The sequence below is a fragment of the Buceros rhinoceros genome, unplaced genomic scaffold (assembly GCF_000710305.1).
Source record: "Buceros rhinoceros silvestris isolate BGI_N320 unplaced genomic scaffold, ASM71030v1 scaffold23256, whole genome shotgun sequence".
NCBI lineage: Eukaryota > Metazoa > Chordata > Aves > Bucerotiformes > Bucerotidae > Buceros > Buceros rhinoceros.
Genome location: NW_010419641.1, coordinates 36605 through 56706, shown reverse-complemented (window position 1 = coordinate 56706; position 20102 = coordinate 36605). Strand labels below are relative to the sequence as shown.

Below are 20102 nucleotides of genomic sequence, written 5' to 3'. Positions count from 1 at the left end.
GCGGGGGAGGTGCCCACGGGGTGAGCTGCGCCACCCAGCCATGACGGCCGTGAGTGCGTGTGGGTCGCGGGTCGGAGGCAAGGTGACCCAGCAGGCAGCACAGCTCCAGGCTGCCTCGCCCAGAGGTGGTGGTCCAGGCCCATCAGGGCTGCCAGGGTGGTGGGGCCCACCTGAACCCCCTTTTTGCTCTGACCAAAGAACAAAATGAGCGGGGGGTGGGGAGTGGGGGTGGGGAAGGAGAAGGTTAAGCATGAGCTGCTTTATACATTGTAAAAGACATCAGTGAGGGTGTATGGATGTGGGATTGGGAGCTGGGGTTTGGCATGTCTGTCTTCCAAGGGTCGGGTTCTGCAAACTGCTCAGCACCTGGCTTTAACTTTACCCCTAGAGCTGTCTGAGGCGGTGCGCTGGCAATAGTCACACCTCTGGGTCCAAGCACCCGCCAGCAGTTCCACAGCCGATCTGGGCCCCCGTGTTGGGGGGCACGCAGGAATCAGAGGACCTTCTGGCCTCCTTGCACTCAGTGACACGACTCCCAGCGATGGGGTCTCCAGCTGTCATCTTGCAGTCTGGTTTGTGAAAGGGCAGCTTGCTCTTGTGTGGGCTGCGATCAGTGATGACAAGATATTCGTGGAAACTGAGCGGTAATTGTTAAACCCTGCACAGGCCTTGTCCTGTGATTGCAGCATGACAGCAGGGAGCCTTCTCCTGGGCCATGCTTCCTGCTCCCAGGCTGGCAAAGAGGGGATGTAAAGAAAGGAAACTAATGAGGTACCATTGTTGGACTTGGTAGTCTTCCCCATGACTTCTAAGAACTGGAAAATGATTGTTTCAGAAGATTCTCGTGACTTAACAAAATACTTACTTTGTCCTAGTAATTTTATTTTAAGTAACAGTCGAGAAGACACTGAAAATGTTATCAAACCATTAAGTATGTGATTTAATTTCCAGAAACAATATAATAAAAATAATATATTGTCATTTGAATCTGAACATTTTTATAATTTTTTTGTATTTTATCTCCTTGTAACTCTTCAGACAATCCAAATTCCTGGGTTTTTATCATGTGCTTTTTGAGACAATTACAGATTTCTCCTTGTGGATACCGCAACAGGAAATTAAAAACGGGTGGTGGTGGAAAGATTTCCATTGTCTATGAGTACTGAAACCACTGGTGTGTTTTTTTTATTTCCTTGAAGTCTTTTACATCATTGGAAGTCATCCTTACTTGTGGTATCACTGAAAGACAGATTGAGGCTGCTAAAATCAGATTGTAAAATAATATGAGGAAAGTAAAATTTAAGGTACCTCAAAGCTTGAGTTTCTGTTGAGGAAGATTGTCTGTTTTCAGGTCAACGAAGCAATTCACTTTTCTGCATCTTTTTACTTCCTCACCTCTGCAAGAAAGGAGAAATATTCAGTACTACTGTAGACAGGGCTCTCCACAAATGAAATCAACTGATAAAATTACTGCTTTTAATTACCTCAAAAGTTTAATGTAACTGTTTTATCGTTACAATATATAGACATGATATAAACTGTAGGGTAAGCCAAGCATTTGGTGTGAAGCCAAAGCCAAAGAAAATACCTCCCCCAACAAAACAAAACGAAACCAAATTGACAGCCACAAACAGGTAATTGATTACTTGAAATGAGTGTGAGTGCTAATAATGCGAGGGGTGCCAAATCCTGGAGACTCCAGCTAGGATAGAAAGCTTCCTCAAATCTGTAGTCTAACAGCTCTATACTCCTTAAATTTCATGCACGAACAAGTAATTTTTGTAAAAGGAGTAAAGGGTTGGGCAGTAAGTCAGTGCTGTGGTGTGCCTCGATTGCCTCTGTTCTTAACTCCTGAATTAAGAGGTATTAAGAGAGGGAGATTATTAAGAAACATCACACCCAGAGCAGAAGTTCTTTTTAACAGTATACAGCCAATTCATGACTTCTGAGCAAGAGAGAAAAGATCAGTTATTAATCCTTTGTCAGAACTGCGACAAAACTCTCCTTGCTGACGCAAATGAAGAAACATCATTTTCTCCTGCTTCTTGAAGGCATTGCAAGTAAGCTGTTGGGATTGTTCCTGAATGTCCTGAGATGAGACAGCATTTCCATCTGAATCCCCGTGTAAGATACCTGTGTGTGTTCATCAGCGGTCGGTAGGAAGGAAAGGGGCCTAATTGTAACTAATCGCAGCTAACTGGTGCCCCACTGTTTGTTTCCATTTTTGCCACAGATTCGCCTTGAGCAAGATATCCTGTGACCATTGGTTTACCCATGTTTGAAATCAAGGCAGTAGGAAGTTCTGCTACATAATTCTTTAGGGTGTAGGCTATGAAAACTACGAATGAGGCATTTATTCTGCAAAGATCCTTGTTCTTGGTGCCAATTTTGCTGTGACAGATACCAGGGGTGATTTTCATTTGCAACTGCCTTTTTTTTTTTCTTTTTTTCCCCTTTGGCTCTGACCTAATGTTGTAAAACAAGCAAGTAATATTCTGTGATTTCCAGAGAACTTTTGGAGGATGCTTCTGTTGTTTGAGGTGCTTGGATAATGTCATAGGAAAATGGGAAACAGCTTTGCAAGTGTCCTGTTTCATTTCTAGCTTGTTTTGTACACCACAACTGTGATTATTTCCACATAGATTATAATCATGGGTAACATGTAAAATGCAATTAAATGAATACCATACTGATTTTCCATAGCATGCTCTGCTCCCGTACTGCCTCAAGCTGTATTCTCATTAGGCATTAATAAACTTAGATGTAATGCAGTAGGATGACCTTACATGAGACCCCTCTGGGGAACAGATAATAGCTGCAGTTTCTAGTTCGACAGAGACTGCTGTTCTCTTTGATGATAGCACCGGACAAGTGGCTTTCAGTACAGTATATTCTAGACAGAAGATATCTAAGTGAATAACTTTTACATGTGATAATGCTAGGAAATTAAAAATATCTACTGACACTTGCAGCTGATTTAACTGCTACACGGATTTCTTCTAATTGGTTGATTAAATGCTGAGGTAGGAAAATGAGAAATACTCTGACCTCTAAATTAGCTAAGCCAGTTATCAGACACAGGAATTTTATTTTCCAAAGTTACTAAACACACAATGTATCTACTTTATCTGACCAATCACGTGTTCATTTTTGGGTTGAGACATTAAAGGGAGATCCCAATGTAATAGTAAATCCCTCACTGTGGCCCAATTTTGAGTTCAAGTACACACCTCCTCCCCGTCCCCCCCCATAACAATCCCCCCCAAAAAACAACAACAACAACAACAACAAAAAAGCCAAGAAAACCATCTGGGTGTTTGTTTGTTTGTTGGTTTTCTGTTGGGTCATACCATTTGGTTACTGCTATGCATTTTTATGTATTTTGATGGTGTGTTCTGTTTTAGAACAGCAACTTTTCAAAGAATAGGAAATAAATGCTGTGCTTTGTACTGTTCACTGCTATGCCTGTAAAATACTTTGGGACCCATTTAGATGGTGAGAGGTTTGTAAATGGACTCTGGTTCCTGTGAGTGGTGTGAATAATGGTAATCCATGCTGTGAAAAGTCTACCTCTATTTGCAATTAAATGTTGGAACAAAAACATCAGCCAGATGTCTCTAGAGGAGAAAAATGTAATCTTGGAACACTTCTGTGATGAGAAGCAAATGATTCTTGTAACGTATGAAATCAGGACGAATAACAGAAAGTCAGGAGAGTATCATCATCCCTTAAGTTGGTTTTGGCTATTTTTGTAGTAATACAAGTCTTTCATCATGTTTTTCCACAGTATTGCCAGATGAGAGAGAATTTCAATATGCTGCTAAAATGAACAATTTGGAAACCATGGAAAAGCTGTTTAAAAAGAATGTTGACATAAATGCTGTAGATACTGTGAGTATGAAGCCACTGACAGGTTGCTGATAGGGTTGCACAGTGGAGCTCGTGGTGTGCTAGCCCCTCAACTGCAAGGTGGTGAAGGCTGTGGGAGTGCCTTCTATGACCTCATTAAGAAACATTTTATAGAATCATAGAAAGTTTTGGATTGGAAGGGACCTTTAAAGTTCATCACAGTAACAAAATACAGCGGTGGGTTCCACGTGAGAGGTGGTTCAACAGCAATGGAGCAGTTGTGGTATTAATCTCGGGGTTGTGGAGAATAGTTTGCCCTTAGTAACTGTGTATAAACCATGTACCCATGAACGAAACTTGCTTCCCATGCCCACGTGCATTTTCCCCCACTGGAAAATTGAGTAGATAGTATGGGTGCGTTCCTTGGTTGGTTTGTGAAAAAGAGGAGGAGACAAAACTTTCTTCTGAGTCAATTTCTCTTGAACAATTACATAGTACTCTAAAAAGTCTCTTAAGAAACAGTTCTTGCTTCCTTATTGCTTTCCAGAATTCAGGAAATTAAATAATTTTCCAGTTCAGTAGTTTTCATCTTTACTCCATCTTCCTCAAACCAGACTTACAGTATAAGTGATTTACTGCCATAGCTACATGGGTGTTGTGCATTGATTGATTCTTCTAGTGGGGATGTAGCTTATACTGGCAAAGTCGTTCTTTTGCTCATGTGGATCATTCCTGCCCCTGGGCTCCCAAGCCAAATAAGCAAGGCTGCAAAAAGATGAGTTTTGTTGCAAGAGGTGCAAGAGGCTTTTCCTGGCAAACGAAAATCACGAATCCATCTTTTTATGCTTTTAATGCATATAGCTGTAAATTTAAACTTACACGTGGGTAAGTCACCCAATCTGCATAGAAACATAAGATAACAAATCCAAACTGACTTTTAAAGTTAGTTGGTAAAATCACTTATATATCCTTGTATGGAAACTCAGTGAATTGTGTTAAACTCAGTTATGTTCACTTTAACTGGAAGAAAACCTCTCTCCATTAAAGTTTAATTAAATTTAACCAATTACTTTTAAATTCACACCATAAATTACTTTCATGAAAAATTAATCAAGTGTTCCTGATAAGCATTGAGCCTATTCACCTGTGTAAAACTACTCACTGTTTGCAAGGTGGAAGCTTTCATTTACATAGAGAATGACTGAGTCTGGGAAGGTGACTAATACTGAGGGAGGGAGGGAGGAATCTCATCATGCATTGCAGAGATACAGTCAAAAGCAAGGATACCAAAAGCAAATCTAACTGCATAAAACTAGTCCTCGGCTTTCCAAATCGAACCATATACTAAAATAGTAAACACGGGCGCTTCTGGTACTGCTCATATGATTACTTACTCCAACTTTGACATTTCAGTGAAGGTATAAAGCTATGTATATCTAAATCATTCTGGTGCTACAAGAAATCTTTAAGGTCACTACCTATATTCTGCCCAAGGAAACAAAAATACAGATGAAGACCAAGCATGGCTGTTTAAAGAGAAATATGCAAATGTATATATGTTAACAAATCCATTTTATATATGTCAAATACATTAACGAACAATCAGAGAATTGAGAAATCCTGATCACCTGCACAAGGACAAGAACTGTATTATGGACATGACAACCAGAGCTTTGCTTATTTCAGCTGAAGCGCACCGCGTTCCATTTTGCTGTTGCAAGAAGTCATATATCAGCAGTGGATTTTCTTCTTCATCACAAGGCTAGACTTGATATGGCAGATCAGGTAGGTTGATTTACACATTTTGATTCACATGGTATGGGATCACCTTAGGGGAAAAGTAAAAGTAGATATTTGCCCTACTTTCCACATTTTACAAAGTTAAAATAAGACAAATTCCAGGTTGTGGAGGGCGGAAGGAGAAAGGTGCCTTGTTTTTTATGATGTGTTGGAATGAACATTAGATGAGAGAGACCCATCAGTTCCAGTTACCGGTGGCTCCTGGCTTGGTCATGTTCTTGCAAGGTAGGTAACCATCAGCGCTGCTTGAGTTGCTCTAAAATGTTCTCCGAAGCTACCCTATGGGTGAATACCTCATATGCTGCTTTGAAGAAACCAGGCTGTCTTTCTGGACCCTGCCAGCTTCCAAGCAGGTCTTGCAGGGCTATAGGCAATGTTTCCCATCTGTCTGGCAAGCTGGAAGAGGCAGCCTGGAGGAAGTACTCTGAAATTAATAGTTGATGATATAAATGCTAAGAGGGTGCTTCTGTAAGAAGTGGACAGTAGTCCCCTCTATTGCAACAGCTAAGAAATGGATCCCTGGATCTTCTACAGACTAACACTGGGTATAGTGTTAATGTAACTATTCTGTAACTATTGTAAATTAGTCTTTATGGCAAATTATTTTTCAGTGGCTATCTTCCAGATTTGTTGAGGCGATGGGTCCTTTAGTTACCCTGAATTATACACCCTTACCCCATGCTGGGATTATGTTAAACACTCAGAATCTCAGTTTAATTAAGGATTACCTTTTAATTCTTAGCTGTCTTTAATACTTAAATGTTGCTAATCATCTTTGTTGAAAGACCATTGGAAACACTCCATCATAATTAGCTGACAGCTTAGATTTTATGACATTACATACTGTATTTGATAGTGATTCATGTACTCTCTGGCTATCAGTTTGATCTTGCAATTGTTAAGAAATAGAATGAAGAATGCTATGACTTTATTTCTTATTCCATTTCAGTTTCTGGCATACTTTTTATGTTAAAAAGTGTAAGGCCTTAAGCATCCGTAACTTCTTCCAGTACAAAAAGTAAGCTGATTAAAAACACACAATAGTATGCTTAGCAGCAAATACCTTCAGACTGGGTTATCTCCATGACTTACAGCGATGGTTAAGATGTTTATTGATTAAGCAGCGCATCTCTAAGAAACAAATAATACATTAATTGGCTAATAAACACACCACTATTATTAGTAGTATTAATTCACAGTTTTATCACTCCAAGTTGCAGGGGCTGAGTTACAATTCTGTTGGTTATTATCAGTATTAGCATTGATACACAATTACATTACTGCAAAGAAATCTTGTACTACTAAGTGGCAATTCTGTTGCTTGTCCTTCTGCACTTAGTATCAAAGCACAAGTTTGTCCTTTCTTAGCCACCCTACCCTCCCAACTCCTTCAGATATGGACATGGTGGAGTCCATATCTGAAGGCAGTCCCTTCCTGTATCAGGGGGAGCTTGGGTCTGCAGATCACCTTCACCACTGTCATCAGGAGTCTACAATCAAAAGACTATGGTCATCAAAAGATCCTTCCCTTTTATGTTCTCCGGGTGATTTTGTATCTTATTTACCTTTTTTTTTTTCTTTTCCTGAACCCACCTTTTTACTATCCTCGTGCTTTTTCTTCTCCCAGATGCCTTACTGTCAAACAGCCCACGTAGAGAATCACAGTCATGAAAAGCAGGTTGCTCCGGACTATGTTCCGTCAGGTTATTGTTATCTCCATGAATGGAGACTCCATAACGTCTCTGGGCAATTGATTCCAGTGTTTGATCATCTTTTGATTCCAGTGTTTGATCATCTTTAGAGCAAAAAACCTTTATGTTTTAGGGACTCTTCCTGTACTTCAGTATTGCCTCTTTCCTTGTCACTGGACACCACTGAGATGAGCCTGGCTGCATCTTCTTTACACCCTTGCATTAGATATTTGTACACAATGATAAGATCCACCTTAGCCGCCTTTGACTAGACAGTCCCAACCTCTCCTCATGTGTCAGTTGTTCCTTAATCAACTTTGTGGACCTTTGCTGGACTCTCTGCAGTTTCTCCACGTCTCTCCTTTACTGGGAAGCCTAGAACTGGACTCAGTACTCCAGGTGTGTCTCACCAGTGAGTAGAAGGGAAGGAGTGGCAATGCTCTTCCTAGTGCAGCCCAGAATACCATTCATTTTGTGTGCTGCAAGGGCACATTACTGCCTCGTGTTCAACTTAGGGTCCACCTGAGCTCTAGGTCCTTCTCTGCCAAGCTGCTTTTGAGGCAGCTGGTCAGGTGCCCGGAGTTGCTCCGCCCCAGTCAGAGGACTTTGCCTTTCCCCTTTTTAATGAGGTTCTTGTCAGCTCGTTTCTCTAGCCCATTGAAGTCCCTCTGGATGGCACCACACCAATCTGGTTCATCAGCCACTCCTCCCAATTTGATATCACCTATAAAACTGTAGCAGGTGTGTTCTGCCTCATCATTCAGGTCGTTAATGAAGATGTTAAACAGTAGTGGACCCCGAATCAATGCCTAGCTTGCATTGCTCGTGCATGGCCTCCAGGTGGACTATGTGCTGCTGATCAGAACACCTTGGGCCTGGCAGTTCAGCTGTCTTTCAGTACACCTTGGTATATAGTCATTACATATCATAACCTGAAACATGAACCACTGGACCATGTGCTAACTACCTACATGGTTTATGGAGAGAGGCAGTAATTTCTAGGCGGTATTTAATCCTCCATATTAAAATGGAATCAGTCATTCTCTGAAGAGGCCAGACCTTCTGACAGAAGAGGGGCAGCCTGAACATTTAGCTAGGTCTTGATTCATGATATTTGGCTTCCCTTAACTGAGATGAATCCCACTCACACTGCCACGTGATTTTCTAAGGTCCTGCAGAACAGAACCCACTCGTACACTGAATTAACAAAAAAGATTTGAAGAAATTTGGCATGAGGTATTTTGGTGGTAATTTCTACCTTTATCTTTTTGTTTGAAGCATGGCCTGACAGTGATTCATCTTGCAGCTTGGACTGGAAATCTGGATATAATGAGAAAATTAGTTAAAGCAGGCGCTGATCAAAAGGCTAAGAATGAGGTTTGTTGATGACAAATTTTTACCAACTCTGAACATGTTTATATTGGAAAAAAATCAAACTTACAAAGCTGCTTATGTTTTTTCAGGAGGGAATGAATGTACTGCACTTTGCAGTTCAGAACAACAGTGTTAAAATAGTTGATTATTTTCTCCAAGATCTTCATCTGAATGACTTGAACAAGCCTGATGGGGTATAGTATGATTCTGTCTGTTTATTTCTTTGATGTCATAAGGTATCTGTTGTGGGCAAAACAATCTTGACTTTGGGAATTTCAATTAGTTTTAATTTAGTGCCAGTTATATAAACTTTTAATTACTGATTTGAGTATTGAGAAACAAGTAAAACAAATGGCCAGACAAGCACTTAGGGAAAACTAATTTCCTCCATCTTTTGCCTGTCTCAGCTGAACTCCAGACACCTCTCCTCCCCAGCTCCCCTTGTTTTTGCTGCATGTGTTGCTCAGTCCCATCAGTGTGGCAATGGGATGCAGAGCAAGTTGGGGTCAGTCCACAGTGGTTTCCTTCATCTTCCGCTATTTCTTTCTTACTCTTTCACCCCGCTGCAGCAAGGGTGTTCTGTTGCCTGCAGTCACCCTGAGGGTATACCTTCTCCTGTGTCTCCTTTCTTGCACCTTCTCACGTCACCTCCCATATCTCCCTGTCACTGTTTGGGCAAGGCTGACCAATCAGAGGACAAACACTCTCTCTATTCAGCCTCTGTCCCGTTCCAGGAGAAAGGATTGAAAAGGGAGATAAAAACAAAAGACAAAGAAGTTCGTGAGGCCTCTGTTAAGTTTGGGAAACAGTTTTAATAACAATAGTTTTAATAACAATATATACAGAACAACAAGAAATTAACATGTTTATATAGGATTAAAACTGGTGCAGTGAGGGTTAAACTCGTTTAAGGAAAGGGCAGTGAAAGGCTACCAGGCAGTTCAATGGCAGTGGCACATGACGCCAGCAGGGAGGTGAGCGAGCCGGAGAGGCATTGGCCATGGTTGTCCATGAGCAGGGCCGGGGTGGCGGCGTTGGCAGTCCCAGCAGTTGGTAGCAGCAATACAGGGCAGCCCCGGGGTGAAAGCAGGGGTAGAGATTGCAATGGTCCACGTGGCAAGCAGCAGCACTGATCAGCAGGTCCAAGTGCGGGTGAGAAGAGGGGTCACGGCCAGTCTGAGTGGCGGGCTAAAAAGGAGATGTTTCTGTCTGCATGCCGTTCTTAAGGAAGCACCGAGCCCACCAAAAGCTCTACAGCCAGTGAGATGTGCTGACTTACGTGGGAGGAATACACTGACCGGCTGTTTGATGGGTCCATCACAAACAAAACAGCCCTGTTTATCTTAAACCAGGACACTCCCTGTGTGCATCCTCCAGGTAGTGGTGACCACACTTCCTTAAATATATTTTCACAGAGGTATCGTGCTGCTATGATGTGCTGATACGTGGTGGGTCCGTTTTGTCCATTGCATAGCCAGCTGGAAATGGCTGTGACAAGCACAGGGCAGTCTCTGACCTCCTTCCGCACAGCTCAACCGTACAGACCTCTGCTCTTACCAAAACCTGTCAGTTATGGCCAACATGGGTATATTTTGCCCTCAGAGTACATAAAACTACGTGCGGCCATCCTACAGAGGTGCACCAACTCTCCAACAGTGCCAGCGCCTTATCCTTACCAGGTTTTCTGTGTTTTTATTGTTCTTTCCCACAATGTCGGTATCTTGCTTTGAAGGCTCACTTAGCTAAGCAGGCTATTTTATCTTTACAGGAGGAAAAATTACTGTTGCAGGATCTGTCACCAAAAGAACAAAACTCCCCTACCCGTTTTCTCAAGTCTTGAATTGTATTGACCCAATGGTCATGATTTCTTTCTACACATGACAAGGCAGACGAAACAGACTTAATTTAATAAAGCAAACCTTTGCAGTTTAGGCCTTGGGAAAGGAAAGGTGAAGAAGAATCTTCTTTACATTGAGGTTATTTCATAATTATCTATTAGTTGCTTGCATTTTTTTTCTTAGATATTTAACATAGGCTACTGTCAGGTAGTGAGGCCATCCATCTAACTGGATAGAGGGCCTCACTGTCTGACCGGTGGTACGGTCTTATGTCAAGATAACTTTCTGCAATTGAGTTGTAAATGGTTGGAAAAGTTCTTGTTGGTTTAACAACCACCACCAAAAAACCCCCACAATGTACAGCCCTAAATTCAGGCCTCCCAGATGAAATTTCTGAGATACAGTTCTGGTTTGCACTTGCAGAATTCAGGTCAAACATGTCATGCCATGGAAATAAATCTTGCAAGTTCTTTACTGCCTGTTTCTGAGCATCCTTAGACTTCTAATGACACGGTTCTTTTGATAAGTATTTTCACACAGAAGAATTAAGAATTAAATACTTTGAGCACATTTTCTACCTTGTGAACATTTCTGAACAGTTTTCAAATATTTTCTTCAGGGTATACAAAATGTATAAGCTTTTTTTTTTTCACTAACTGAATATTGCAAATTTTTCAAATTCTTACTCTTCTTGTGTGCATCTATTTTTTTGTTAATCTGCTTAGTTGTATGATACATAAATTTATATGCTGAGTACATGTACACATATGCATGCTGTATATCTAGTAACTGGAAGAAAAGTATTTTTACTTGCAGTAACACTGTGTTTCTTTCCATAATTGTTTTCTAGAAAGGTAAAAAGCCATTTCTTCTGGCGTCTGAAAAAGGCCATGTTGACATGATAAACAATTTGATTACTCTGAAGCTGTTTACATCTGAGAAAGATAAGGTAAAGGTTTGTTTTCCACAGAAATACAACTGCTAACGTGCTTATGAAACATTACTTTGTGTCAGTGTAGTTACTACACAACCAGGTCATGTGAGTGAGCTGTACAGATGTCACAATGCTGGCAGTGATATGTATTGGACAAATACAAATACACAAGGATGATGATTTTTCAGTAATTAAGGGAGGACAGTGGGACTTCTGGTCTTACTGCCGGAAGGCTTTTCCATACACATTAACAACTCATGCAAAGCAAGACTAGCATATGCTGTCTGTTGTTAGAAGTGGGAAAGTCTGGTGATTAAGGTGTCAGCCTCTGTACTGGGAAATCATATTTCTTAGTTCTTCACTCTGCTCAGTTGTGTCAATGAGTCATGCTAAGTCCTGCATGACTAATTTTTTGAAGGTGTTTAGATGCTTCATGATGCAAATAAACACCTGTGGGGATTTTTCAGAAGTGCCCTAACACTTCAATCTGATTCACTTTGCTTTTGACGCTGCATTTTAACATATCTAAATAACTTTCAAAGTTTGTCTTTAAATTTCCTTACTTGACTATTTGTGTGCAATGATCAAGTTGGTATTTCTCCACATCTGAGGCGTTGCAAGGATAAATACATTGTGAAATGGATAAGGATGAATAAATTGTGGTCAGATGCTGCATTTACAGAACCATGTAAGCAAGCACTCAGGAAGTGATGCTGGTTTTCTGGTATTCTGGTAATAGCTGAAAACCTGCAGTGCAATCCAGAGCCCCGCTGTGCTAAGCAGTTTATCAGCAGAGGTTAGCAGACAATGCTGTCATCTAGCAGGCTGAAGGTGTAAACAGCAATGATGGGAGGCAAACGCTCTGATCCTACAGAACAAGTGGGTAAGAAGCCAGGACAGAAACTCATCTCTTGGGTCACTGAGAGCAACCACACTGTATCCATTATTTCTAAAAAGGACTTGGATTTCCCCTTCCCTTCATCCCTTAGTGTTGTGAATGAAAAGCCATTCTGGACTCTCATTTCTCTGAGGGTTAGGATTCTTCTCCTAATTTTCAGTTTCAGTTTGATTTTATCTGGTTTTATACTTCTTTTTGTCCCAGCATCGCCCTTTAGCTCCAAACCTGCTGCTCTTCCTGAACTTGCTCTTTATTTTATTTGCTTGCTGGTGTGTTTTCTGTGTTTTTCGTTTGTTTTTTCTTTCTTTTTTTTTTTCTCAATTAGCTACTGAGAATTTGTGCTGATGGTGAAGGAGAAGAAGACTGAAGATTGTGATGTTGTTATTGAAGCCACTACAAGTTTCTATATACTTACTCAGGTTTTGGCCATTAACTTTTAACAGTGATCAGGGCTTGGTGTAGTCCCCCTCCTTGTAGGAACCAGTACTCAAAGTTTTCTCTCCATTACTTCTTCAGGAGTTTTAGGTCTTTAAGAGAATTTTAGGTCTTTTCACAGGTCATACTCTGCAGTTCACAGCATATGAGTCAAGCAAATAGACCAGGAAGGTCATGTCTGTGTGTATGTGAAAAGGCCCCTTTCAGATTAGTCTGAATCTCTGAACATGCTGCGTGGATATGCCTCCTCCTCGTGTGTAAGAGAGAAGTATGTAAAAGACCAAAGGCTTTTTGTTGGTTTTACTCGATGTTTTGACTTTATTATGGGTTTTAAAATATCTTATTTGACATTTTAATTTCAAGGAGGGAAACACAGCATTGCATCTAGCAGCCAAGAATGGTCACAGTGAAGTTGTAAAAATTCTGCTTGAACAGTGGGAGAAAATAAATGACACAAATCAGGTAAGGACACAGGAATTACTGTCAGGGGTTAGGGCTGGGCCTGGGCACTACACAAGTGACAGATGCTCTCTATTAACCCCTCTCGCTTCCCAAAGTAAAAGAGAAAGGGAATAAGGGAGAGAGACTTCTGGACTGAGCCCTCATGTTTCCAAGCCTTGTCCAGTGATGTTGCTTCTGCACATTGTACTGCTTGTGCCCCCATCTTGCCATGGCTAATGCTGTGCCCTTCCTGTTCAGCTGGGGATATTCTGGTCTGTGGATAAACAGGTCTCTCCTCCCCTGGCATGAGCGAAGCACTAAAATATATTAAGTTTTCCAGAGTGGTGGTGGCAGGAGTTTAAGCGAAGAAAAACTAGCGTTTATTGATGCTTCTGTGAATGCTGAACCACTAGGGTAACTTTCAGTAAACCTTTGTGTATTTTAGGAGCTGAGAAGCAGGGATTAGATCATTGTGCAGCTGATGTAAGCTATTTTAAAGACCTGCTCTGGAAACATGGAGACTTTTTTGAGTGAGAAGATTTGAAATAAATATGTAACTGGATTATTTCTGCTAAAAGTGTGCCTTACAACTAGCACTAGAGTTGGGAATTTGTCAGAAATCTATGGCATTAGACTGACAGAAATTGGTACTCACAGTATGTGCTAGCATGTTAGCGGTGTGGCCTGGTGAACGGCAGCAATTGCTACCCACTGCCTTCATTTCTGTTCCTGTTGCTAGCAATCATCTTTGAAAAGAGCATGATTAATACTTATGAAACAGTTACTTGTATCATAAACCTTAGCATACACCTGTCCCCATAAATGTTGGTGAGTTCCCACTTAAATAAATGTCACTTAAGTGTTGGTGAGTTGCCCTTTCATTTAAGTGTTAATTTAGGAGCATTGAAGTTGTGTTCTCTTGTGACCATCTCACCTTTTCTGTTCAGCTGGACAAGTTTGATGGAGGTAACCTGTTCTGTGTCACTTAAACTGAAACGTCTCTCTGTTGGTTTAGAATGGAGAAACTCCATTTTACTTGTCTGTTGAAGGAGGTCATGAAAAATGTGCTGAACTCTTACTGGAAGCAGGGAGCGACATCAATGTTCTAACTCAAGTATGTACACAGCATCCCTGCAGCACACAGATACTGGGACATCCTGGGCTGCAGGAAGGACCTTCTCTTTTCTGTGTGTACTAGCAGTATATTTGCTCTGATTATTTTTATGAAATGGTAAAATTAAATAAATTAATTAAATAGAATTGAGAATGTAGGGAGTTCTAAGAGAATAAAACAGATGTGGAAGAAATATAGCACAGATTTATTTGACGGAGTACTGTGGTGGAGCTTTTTTGTTTGCTATTATGACCAACAGTAAAACATATGACTAGGAAATGCAACCAACTAGGGTAATTGAAAATCCTCCTTTTTGGCAGCATGTATGACTGAACTGACAACAAACCTGTTCTCCACATCTGGTACTGGGCTCCAGTCCCACTCACACCTCTGGAATGGCCTTGGCTTGCCTGCTGCTAGAAGCTTATGATTCCAGCAGACTTGAAGGCTTGTTTTAGCAGAATCATTAAATGAAAATTTTCTATTCATTTATTTTTAAAAGTTTGTTAATGTGACTGTACTTGCTTGTTAAAGATCAAACTGAACTAACAGACTAGGAGACATGTTGGCATTGTAGTTGTCCACGGTGCAGGACAGCTGACAATGCTGATTCACCTCTTAAGATCTTGAGACTGAAAAGGACTATAGAATATTGGTGTTTTTAGCATGTTTGCTGTGATACAGTAAAAATGGGAAGTTCCTTCAGTATTTACAAAACCACATCATGCTAACTGTTGATCCACTTCATTTTGTATCATTTTATCAAAGGGAGTTTTTTGGGGGAGGGGATAATAACGCAAATGTAAATGGATTATACTGTATTGACGGCTCTCTTTAGTACTGTTTTGCCAGCATAAACCCGTAAGATTTTGTTGTCTATACCATTTCTTTCAGAATAATAGCAGCGCTTTGCAGATTGCAATTCAGAATGGACATCTATCCTTGGTTACTTTTCTTATTGGTAAGAATATTGACCTGGTTCCTAAACCCGAGGTGAGTGTGGATCAGTAATAACCATTCTGCCTGTCCTGTCTTTTATGGCCTTCCTTGGCAATTCAGACAGCTGGATGAGATTGACTAGTTCATTAACTTTTTTATGATACACATTATTATGTGGTTTATGGATGCTGGTCAGCAGTATGTGTGGACCCACAAAGACAAGGTCCTGTTGCACAAACCCAGTGAGTGCCCAGCCAGTGGCCACGCTAAGCCAAGGACCAGGTGTTAGGAGAAGACAAGCAAGTTACTCTGCTTGAACTAAGCAGCAGTAATGCAGGCAACTCATTTTGAATAAAGGTAAATAAAAGGTAAATAACCCCTTCAGTGCTTTCACCATCTGCACTCAAAGCATGTGTCTTCAAAACCTGCATTTCACTATTCTTCGGGGTTTAAAGAGAAAGAGATATTCTTAATGTCAAATTAGATATTATAGTTTGTTACATCAAAGGTTTTCTGTGAATAGGAAATTATTTTCCACTTCTGCAGCACAGGATGAAAATAGAATCTGAGCTTCATGACTTCTCTGCCATGATCACTGGCCTGATGCTTCATGTTATCAAGAAAGAACAATTTATGATGTGCTTGAAACGATTTATTTTAAAGATCAGGCAGCTGTCATGCTGCTTGTTCTCACTGGCTTTCTGTAACAGAAGCAACTCATAAAATCGTAACTTAAGTTCTGGAAACATTTCAAGTGCAGCATTACATAAAAGCTTGCTTTATTTTTCTGTAGCCCTGAAGAAACAGCTGTGGTTTATAAAGACACTAATGAACTGGTGTCTGCCACCCGTGAATGGCACTGGTGTGGAATTACTCTTGAGTTGTATTTAACAAGGAACTGAGGAGTCACAGGTTCAGCATAAAAAGTGATCTTGCCAATCTAATGATTGTGACTGATGTTGGATCTGTGCCCCAGTTATTTTAATACTTAATCACCCCCCCAAAAAACCCTTAATTCCTTTCTAGCTGTAATTTGCTTTTTATAAATATGACAGCAGTATGAAGACAATTTTCCAGCAGCAATGTATGACAAGGGTTTATTCCTGGAAAGTACATTGTGACATCTGTTTACTCAATACAGAATTAATCTGTCTCCAGCCTACTCGACTAAGGGCTGACCCAATTTTCCGAGGTGGCAGAAACACTACCCTAGGCTCTCTATTGTCGGCCAAGTCCTCCTCGTCAGAGGAGCGCCTTGCCACATTCCTAAGTGCTGACACACTGATACACACACCGTGCACTCAACATTTCCAGGTTTCTCAGCTGTATTTTTTTACCTGCTGCTGCTGCAGTTGCTGCAGGAGCAGGAACAGGCTCACACCAGTGGCATAAGACCACACCTCAGGGTGTGTTTTCTGCAGTCTTGAATGTCTGCGAGAGCATATCACCTCTGCAAGGGGCAGAGGCAAGAACCTCTTTCTTGTTTGAATGAACTTCTAATAATGTACCCAAGTATAACAGTTCATTATTTTCCCTTCGCAGCAGAAGAATTCCCCTCTCCATTTAGCAGTCATCAATAATCATCTACCGGTAGTAAAAAGCCTCCTGGATGCCAATCATGATATAAACTCCTTAAATCACGTAAGAATATCTGGGAATTAACATAACTTCACTGGTAAAGAGGAGATTATATGGATTTTGCTTGAAAATTTTTTTTCCCTTATGAGCTCAGGGGATAAAAAAATAGGAAGGAAGAGGCAGTTTCCCCATCTTTTTTATATATGCATATCTACTATTCACTGGTATATGCTGTGCTAGTATTGTTTGTGCAAGGTAAGGATAGCAAAATGCTATATACTCAGAAAGTACACGGATTACTTATTGTTCGAGCATTACAATTCATGCGTAATAACTGACAGAAATGTCTCAACGGTATTGATCTCAACGGGAAACCTAGTGCAGCGTGTCTACTCACCATCCTAGAGGTAGCAGTAGCTATAATCCAAGCTTATGTATTTGTCCTTCTGCTAAGCTTGTACTTACAAGAAAAACATCTAATGGCTCACCAAGCACACTCCCACCACACAATGGACCCAAGCCCCTGACCCATCTTCGGTGCAGCTGCTGCCCTCCTTACCACATCTGGACTAACCATGTGGTTCCACTACAACTCCCCGCAACTTCTCACCCATGAGCCTAGTCATACTACAACGATGACGAGACATTGTACGCAAGGGCACCTTCCGAGGCCACCATACCCCCACAGTACAAAAAGGCCTGCCATACGGAATAATCCTCTTCATCACATCAGAGGCATTCTTCTTCCTCAGTTCTTCTGAGCATTCTTTCACTCCAGCTTAGTCCCAACCCCTGAACTTGGATGGGATGGAGTTCGTGGGATTTTTTTTTTAGCAAGCCCTGTGGTGCTGTGTTTCAGATTTGTGTCCAAAACAGTGCTGCTAAGGCACCAGGGTTTTAGCTGTTGCTGAACAGTGTTTGCACAGCATCAAGGACTCCTCTGTTGCACACTCTGCCGCCCCAATGAAAAAACAGGGGTGTGCAGGGAGCTGGAAGGGGACACAGCCAAGCAGACGACCAGAGCTGACCAACACGATGCTCCACACCACAAAACCCTCTCCCCATCGACCCTACATCTTAGCTGTGGAAAGACCGTCCCACCAGGTCTGCTGAGTCCCACTGGGCACTGTGCATCCCTGTGGAGGAAACACACCCTGGCCTCCCACATGATGGGTGGGGATGGTCCCCATGATAGTAACAAGGGCTGGTCTTTGAGAAATCTGTAGTTTGCCCCTTGGCATTGATTGATCTACTGCTAAAGATTAATTTATACACATTTTTGCAGAAGATAAAGGCTGTCATTTGCAGCTGTAGTCATCTGTGATGATCAGCTTTTCTGTCACATAAAATAGAGAATTTTGTAAACTTCTTGAATGCATCTTTTAGAAACATTTTGTGCTTTGTATCCAGCATGTCTGAAGTTACGTACAAGTCTCTCTCTCTCTACGGCAGAAAAGAAAGTAGGATGTATTGGGGGAAACAGATGATATCACGTGATCATAGTGTTCCCAAAACAGCTGATGAGATGCTCTAATATCGAACCCTGAGGCTAGTGTTTCTTGGTATCTGACTTGGCATCCTTTAGGTTCAGATCTAAGGGACAGAAAAGTTCTCTAACCAGACCTACAGAATGTAGACTTGCAAGATCAGAGAAGCACAGGCACGAAACCTTCAGTTTAAAAGAATGAAACATGCTAAGGGCCATGTGCAGATATGCAGGGCCACCATAAATGACAATGTATCTTTTTTTGTGCTGCATTATGCCCACAGACTTCTGGAGTTTCTTATTCTTAACATTCTGTAGAAGGATAAATGCATGAATAGCTTTTGCTGGGGTACATGCAGCCATGTAGAGATTACACAACCCTCATTTCAGGCCTAAAGATTAGACTTGAAGCTGAATGCCTCTTTAGCTGTACTTCTTGTTAAGGGTTTAGTTTTGTTTAATGCTTTTTTGTTTTCTCCGCCCCCCCCCCCCTCCTTGAAGCTGAATGCCTCTTTGGCTTTTCTTCTTGTTAAGGGTTTAGTTTTTTTTAATGCTTTTTGGTTTTCCCCCCCCCCCCCCCCTTTTTTTTTTTGTTGTTGTTAAGGTGTGTGGTTTAAGGCTCACTGAACCCTTTATGGAGCAGATCGACTTCTGCTACATATAATTGTTTTCTGGCAAGGCTGGCTAACAAACTGTTGTGGATGTGGCACAACATACTGTTGAAACTTACAGACATCCAGTTGTCTCTGCATGAATTTTAGCAGGGAAAATTACTCGAGATGATAGTATGGGTGGGGATTGGCAGTTGCATGAAGCACTGTGTTCTAAACACCTTGATTTAAGAGGGAAGAGAGAGAGCTTGTTATGTTACAGTACATTAGAAGGGCATGACATCAACTTTTTCCTGAGCCAGCTGGAACTCCTGTCCTGGAAATCCTGTGGAGATCCCAGATGCTCTCTGGTTTGCCTGAGAAAAAACTGGCAGCTAGATCACTCAAAAATTATTTCATTCTGTTCAGTGTTTTCTCACCAAGGCCGTCTCTTGTCATGAATTTTTAGATTCAGATTGTGAACACTCTGCTTCTAAGAGGGAGTTTAGCTTAATATATTTATTTGGTGTCATTAATTCCAGAGGCAGGAAACCCCTCTACATCTGGCAGCTGATCTTGGCAATGTGGAGCTGGTGGAAGTGCTGCTGAAGGCAGGCTGTGATCTCAAGACTGTCAATAAGGTAGACTGCATTCCTCACACATGCAAAGACCATGTGATTTTATGTTTGTTTCATAACCTTCTTCCCAGAGATGCAGGAAGCCCTTGTTGCCCATTTTCTTTCCTAGATAAAGATAACCCTTAGTTGTTACAATGGAAGAATCCTTTTAATATTGCTGTACTTGAAGCTTGCAGAGATCTGAAGTGGTTTTAGTGAAGAGTTGTAAAACTTCCAAGCTCTGTAGTTCGAAGGGTAAACCATGCTCCCACAGACCTCTGATGGGAAAAAGGACTAGGCTTACAGAGAGGAAAACAGCCTGTGGCTGTTGTAACTGCCCCGGCAGCCAGTTTCACTGCCGGGACAGGCACAGGTACTGCCAGCTTCACTAATTGCAGCGACAGTTGAGTTTGCCCGTTAGCACTCTGGGCCATCTGGAAATGATGGGTGTCGTGTCCCCGAGAAGCTATCCCAGATCCTTTCAGGTGGATGCTTAGAAGCTGCTGATGGTGGAAAGA

General features: G+C 41.4%; 1 protein-coding gene across 1 annotated transcript in view; it reads left to right on the top strand.

Annotated features, from left to right (window-relative positions):
• Nucleotides 1–20102, top strand: part of ANKDD1B (ankyrin repeat and death domain containing 1B) — a 27793-nt gene that overhangs the window by 126 nt on the left and 7565 nt on the right. Inside the window, exons 2-12 of the mRNA XM_010139028.1 lie at nucleotides 389–572; nucleotides 3788–3891; nucleotides 5536–5634; nucleotides 8619–8717; nucleotides 8804–8908; nucleotides 11403–11501; nucleotides 13183–13281; nucleotides 14276–14374; nucleotides 15269–15367; nucleotides 16856–16954; nucleotides 19510–19608. Of these exons, the coding sequence (XP_010137330.1) occupies nucleotides 389–572; nucleotides 3788–3891; nucleotides 5536–5634; nucleotides 8619–8717; nucleotides 8804–8908; nucleotides 11403–11501; nucleotides 13183–13281; nucleotides 14276–14374; nucleotides 15269–15367; nucleotides 16856–16954; nucleotides 19510–19608 (1185 nt within the window). The remainder of the gene's footprint in view (nucleotides 1–388; nucleotides 573–3787; nucleotides 3892–5535; nucleotides 5635–8618; nucleotides 8718–8803; nucleotides 8909–11402; nucleotides 11502–13182; nucleotides 13282–14275; nucleotides 14375–15268; nucleotides 15368–16855; nucleotides 16955–19509; nucleotides 19609–20102) is intronic.